This window comes from Falco peregrinus, chromosome 4, assembly GCF_023634155.1.
Source record: "Falco peregrinus isolate bFalPer1 chromosome 4, bFalPer1.pri, whole genome shotgun sequence".
Lineage (NCBI taxonomy): Eukaryota > Metazoa > Chordata > Aves > Falconiformes > Falconidae > Falco > Falco peregrinus.
In genome coordinates this window covers 89,046,557-89,052,556 of record NC_073724.1, presented here as the reverse complement: position 1 = coordinate 89,052,556, position 6,000 = coordinate 89,046,557, and the positions used below count along the sequence as shown (strand labels likewise).

Here is a 6,000-nt window from a genome sequence, read left to right as displayed (position 1 = left end):
ATGTAAGCGATTGAGCTTCTGGTGCTTGGGTTCATTTTACATCCCTATTTTTGAGCAATATAGATGTAAACTATTTAGATTGTACAGTTACTATTTGCAGCCATAACTTTCTACATTTCAAGAGGCAACGGATACTAGATCTGAATTTGACATAACAATATGGGATTGAAGATAGAGCAGCAGCGGCCACATTAATTATGATCAATTTTTTGTCATTAAATTTGTGTTATTAATACATAAATCTGCATGGGTTAAGAAGAATCCAGATGTTGAAGCTGGATTTTTACCAAATAGGTTGTCTGTAGGCACATCTGTTATCCCACAAATCTTTGCAGTCTTCAGACATGACTTTGCTATCAGTTTGAACTGCTTCTGGTCTCTCTGCGCCTGATGTATTTATCCTGCAGTCCTACATAAAGGACTAAGCTTGATGCTTAATTTGCCAACACCTTGTACATTATATATATTTATATATATATATATATATATATATACACACACATACATTTGCGAAGAGGAGGGGAGGGGGAACCTGGCTTAAGAGCTGTTCCTCAGGGCCTGCATTTAGCTGTGCCTGGCAGCTCACATGAAGGAGGACAGCAAACCTCTTGCCTTCTGGCCTACTTGAACACCTTTTTGGACAACTTAGGGGATGACTCAGATTGTCAAGTGCCATGCATTTGATTTCTGGTAAGAGTGCAATCACTATCCAGGACAAAATGTCTGTGTTCCCCACAGAGCAGAAGTAAAGAATAAATGCCCACATCCAGTCCAAGGCTGTAATGCCCTTTGCTCTTTCAGCAATTCCTGAAGACAACTGGCAGAGGAGACACCCTTTGCCCAGACCAACCTGAAACACCCTTAAACAAGAAACCTGCCTATGTTGGCTGTTTGCAATATCAAGAGTTGCCTTGGAGCTGTGACCCAGCAATATCTTACAGGCTAGATGCGCTCGTTCACCCACAGCATATAGCTTTAAACAACATGAGGCAAAGGAGGCTGTTGTAGTCTACATTTATTTTCTGCTCTGGCCTCCTGAGCAGTTTGCAAACCAAAACGAGCTGTGTGAGCAAGCAATCTGATTAAAGGCACAGGCAGCTAAAAGAGATTGGGATTAGGGATATCAGGGCTTGTCAGAAGGTAGGCAGAGGGCCTTTGGGTAACTTCTGCTGTCTGTCTCCAAGAAGTGACCATACTGGACTCTTCCACAATGTTTCTGTGTGTTCATAGACCAGGCTAGACCCATCACAGCCCAGAAGTGAGACAGTTCTGGGGAGCAGCGCAAGGGACTATGCACCAGTTCATCCCCTTGCAACACACTGCTATTGCGCTCCAGAGACTCTGCAGAATGATTCATGCACGAATGGAAATTGTTCTTGCTGCAGAGCATGTTGAGGGTACGGTGGGAGGCAGAGACCATTGATGCTGTCTTCATCAGGTAGCCCTCAGAGATACATCCTGCTGGATGTGGCAGCTCTGGGAGGTGTGCTACTGGTGACAGGGTCCCATACAGCACCCCAAGGAGCATCACAAACATCACAAACACCAGGCAGCCTGAGGCTCTCCATGTGAACATTTTATTTTGCTAATTTCCCAGGGTGTGTGGGGTGCGCTGTAAGACCTAGATAATCTGGACAGCCAAGAAACCTGGCTACAAAAGCTTCCCTTTAGCAATGTGGTTTTAGTGCAGCTTGAGCAGCTGAGGGCAAAAAGAGACATGATCTATATGTGTGGAGCTGGATTTACCTAGCTCTGCTGCATAAAGCTTGAACAGCATTGCTAGTTCTTTTTTTCATGGGTTAGGAGCTGCCAAACATCTTTATTTTGCTAGTGATATTAAGAAGGTTGCTGGTTTTCCCCAGCCCTGCAGATCCCATAGATACAGTACCACTGGTCAGATGCATTCACTGGAGGGATCAATGTTTTCACTTAAGAGGTTGATGTATGTGTCCTCTATTCATCAGGTGGAATTAGGAAGGTCAAAGTAAAAAAGTTTTCTGATTGAGCACAATTGAAAGGCAGAATTGGGAGTTGCGCAGGACCATTGTCTTAAGATTTATCTGAGGGTGAGCTTTTAGTTTCGCTTTCATCTTTCCTTGTACACTCCTGCAAAATAGAAACCAGCAACCCCCCTGGAGTTATTCCTCTCTGTCATAGGCAATTTTGAAGTTCTGGGGTAAAAAAAAATTGTCAGAAATATGGCTTTCAGCCAAATCTCACTGTACTTATGCTGAAGCAGTCCATTCCAAGACTGCACAAACTGTTTTTGACTGTTTTATTAGTACAGGTCAGCTTTGCTGTCACCCCATGACTCCAGTCTGCCTGGGTGCTGTGGTTGAGATGATCAGACTGTGCTTCAGCTGGAGGATGACTCAGAAACTAGTGCATGTGTCTTACAGCTGAGAGTCCAGCCAGGGGCGGGTCTTACAGGGAAATGAAACCAATTTGTGTGAACTCAAAAATTTTGAGTCTTTCCCTAGCCTTAGTGGCAGCACTTGTTTCTGACAAGGCACGGTACTCCCAAAGCAATGTTTGGGGTTAGAGGACAGAGGGGAGGCAGCAGGTACAGGACACCTTCTGCCTCCAGTACCCCATTTTTTTCTCAGGGTTACCTGAGAGGAAACAACAAAACAGAGGAGGCTGAAAAAACCCAGAAGCTGACAACATCTGAAGAGGAGGGAAGCAGCCGAGCGCTGGTCTACCAACAACAGCAAGAGGAATAGTAAGTAACAAGGAGCCCGACTAAGATGGTATTATGTGTATCAGGTGCCTATTCTCCACCTTACTCAAGGTGTGCACCTTCAAAGGTGGAAATACTTTATAGAGAACCTGTCAATGGGTACAAAAGCAGCATGTCCTCATTCTCTCAGAGCCACCTGTGATCAGCCTGAAGCCTACCTACAAATGACGCTTCCTACATGGGACCTGAGTTGTTCTGGCAGGCTTCCTGATAGCATGGCTTACACCTTGTGTAATAGCAGTGGGTGGTTCTATACGTTTGATATTGGCATAAATGGTGTCTGTTTCTCGGCATCTTTTTTCAAAGTGAAATTTCAAATCTGGTTCTAGTTCCATGTTTTCTGTCTCCTAATACTTCATCCTGGGAAGTCTAAAAATACTTCCTTTGGCTTAAGAGATGGATATAGGCTGCATTCCAGCACTAATCTGAATGCAATCTAGGACACAGAACAGTTTCCAATAACTTCATGCTGACAAAAGTAAACCCAAAGCTTTAGCCCTCAATTTCATTTTAGGCTTTATTGGGATCTATGCTCAGTCCATCTCTGGGGTTACAGTGACAATTCTTAGATAGCTTGTATAAGCTCTAGCTTGCAGATATAATACAAAATAAAACCTGAAAGTAGTGTGTGTGTATTTTATGCACGTGCTTAATACAAATATGCTTAGCTGACCAAAGATAATTATTTACAGTCTTTTTTCCCCAAATGTCCTTTTCTGACCTGTTGTAACAGTGCATGTAATGCTATTATGATGTGTTGAGTTTGCTTAGCTTGCCTTTTTTCCCCCACCTTTCAAAGTGCAGCTGGAAACTGAAGGCTGTTTCAGTTTCCTTTCCCTTCTTTCTGGATGAAGAAGGTGGAGGCACGCTGTGAAAGACCTGTCAGGCTGCTGGTTGCAAGCAGCAATCAGCAGCTTTCCATTGTAACCTATGAATGCTTGCCTACTAGGTTGTAATGATACAGGGACTATTAAGAGCTGGGTAGCTTTGAAATCCGTCAGCACTTTAATGACCAACTTTCAGGAGAGCAAACAACCATTCCTGAGCTACAGTTCATGTTTATTTTCTGCCACTTCCAAACATGAAAGACCCTGTGGCTTGCCTGCCATCATGCTGGCATATATTTACAGTAGAGTGAGAGCAGCCCTAGTTTGCTTATGTATTTGTGCTACTAGCATTTTTTTGTCTTGCTTTTTTGCCTTTTTTTTAGGGATGGTGGGTGGAGGTGGTGGTGGTGGATAGCGAGAATTTTCCCATTGGTATAACTTTGACCAGCTTTTGCCAGGGATGCAAACCCCCTAGTACAGGTTAGGTAAATACTTAATCAGTTAGCCTGAGCTCCCCACTGAATTTAAGGCTAGAGCAAATATATTCACACAGATTCCGACTGGATGATGGGATCCCCCCTGAAACTAAGTAAGTTTTTTTGGGAGAATAATTAAAAGCCCTCTTTCCTTTTTCATCTTTTTATGAAGCTTGCAGAGAGAAAGCTGTTGTGCATCTACTGCAAGGACTGCTTAATATTTTTGCTATGTGATATGAGATTCTCTCTGTCTTCATAAGGTAGTAACAAAGAATTATTCCTAAACCTGGAGTGTACAAATTAAAGTCTGCATTAGTATGTAGTTAATGAGGAGGACGGAGGAAAGAAAAGCATGTCATATGAGTGGAAAATGAATACTCAAAAAAAGAAGTGAACAAGATGGGTTTTCTACCTTTCCTCAAGAAGGGAGATGCTAGCAGTCAGTTTGAATGGGATGAAGCTTCTTAAACTGCCATTTCCTTAACTAATCCAGATTAAAGTGGTAGGTACTGTGTGAAATACTGAAGCAGACAAGGGGAGATCTTTATTCTTAAAACAAAAATTAATGGTTTCATTCATAGTTACTATCTTTATTCTGTTATGTCAAGTTACATTTCAAGAAAGGTCCCAGATTAAAATGTCATTTTAGCAATGATAAAGCTGACTCAGACTTTTATCCATCACTCTTTTTGAACATGATCTTTAAAACTAAACTACCAGGACACCCTCAGAATTGTCCAGGTTTTCAGGCTGTGAGATATCCAAAGGTTTGCTCCAACAGAATCGTTGGAGAGCTGAAGTCATAGGGTGTCAATATAAGAAAAAATGCACAGACTAGCATTAACCTAGAAGGCTTCCTGGAATATGTGTAGCAGAGGGAACATGAGGGGCCTAAGCAGGATACCTCTGTGCCAAGGAGTGGCTCTATTCCAGCATGTGTGTGTGCTCCTTGCTGTTTTTTGGAAACAGCCAACATATGGTTTTGCTGCCAGCAAAGTGTGAGTTGGAGTCTCTTTTGAAGCCTCTGTGTGAGTTGTTTCCATGCAAACTCTTAATCTCAGGCTGTGCTCCAGTGCAACTGGGAGTGGGAAAACACCTGAGCAGCATCTCAGGGTGGGATCAGGTGACCTTACATGTAAACTGGACACAGGAAATATGTTTGGGATGTGGCATGTTGCAGTCTCATCCACTGGCTGATATTCAAACTTGACTGTTAAAAAGTACAAGGCGAGCAACTGGTATTACAGGGTAATTTTTCTCTTGCTTTGGAAAAGCCCTTATATGATATGCTGAGGCTGACAAGTGAGAATAAAATGGTCCTAATTAAGAAAAATACTTGTTCAAATGCAAAATTGAAATCAAACTCTGCACATCCTCCTCCAGTTATATATAGGATGTGGTTTCAGGCCATGGAGAAAAAATCACCAGGATGACAAGCGCTTGAAACTGCTTATAATAATAAGCTTGCATTTGAGTTACTTCACTTTGTCTGCTAAGTGCCATGAAATTAACTTGTAGAAAGTGAAATCCCAAATTGTCCCAGTCCTTGTCTATTCAGAAACAAAAGTCTGTATAGAAGGAAAGGTGGAGGAAAGTGGGAAAATTAGGAAAAAACTATAGCTGGTGCCTGAAAAAGAAATTGCTGCCTCCATTGAGCAGTGTGTCCTTGGTGCCTTTAAAGCTGGAAAGAATAACATTGGTTCTGGTAAAATCCATTAAAAAAATGAAATTCAAAATAATAAAATCTGAAGATACATTGTCGTGCAGCTGGTACAGTCCCTCATCATTTTGTGTGAAAGGAGAGCAGAGTTACTAGAATGCTTGACTCACAAAATTGTATTATTTGACTGCCAGAGCCAAATCCATAAGTGCTTTCTTTCCTTCCTTTTCCAATCTTCATCATGAATTAAAAAAAAATATAATTAAATATATATATAGTGTAGATACAGACCTCTCA

General features: G+C 41.9%; 1 protein-coding gene across 3 annotated transcripts in view; it reads left to right on the top strand.

Moving 5' to 3' along the window:
• Nucleotides 1-2,257: 2,257 nt before the first annotated feature.
• The window catches only part of EPSTI1 (epithelial stromal interaction 1), a 48,544-nt gene continuing 44,801 nt past the window's right edge, over nucleotides 2,258-6,000 (top strand). For 2 of the 3 annotated variants that reach the window (XM_013305374.3, XM_055802920.1), the window contains exon 1: nucleotides 2,260-2,722. In XM_013305374.3, the coding sequence (XP_013160828.1) occupies nucleotides 2,529-2,722 (194 nt within the window). In that variant the 5' untranslated portion in view covers nucleotides 2,260-2,528. Of the gene's footprint in view, nucleotides 2,723-6,000 lie in introns of all 3 variants that reach the window. The other variant, XR_008747021.1, reaches the window with a different exon arrangement.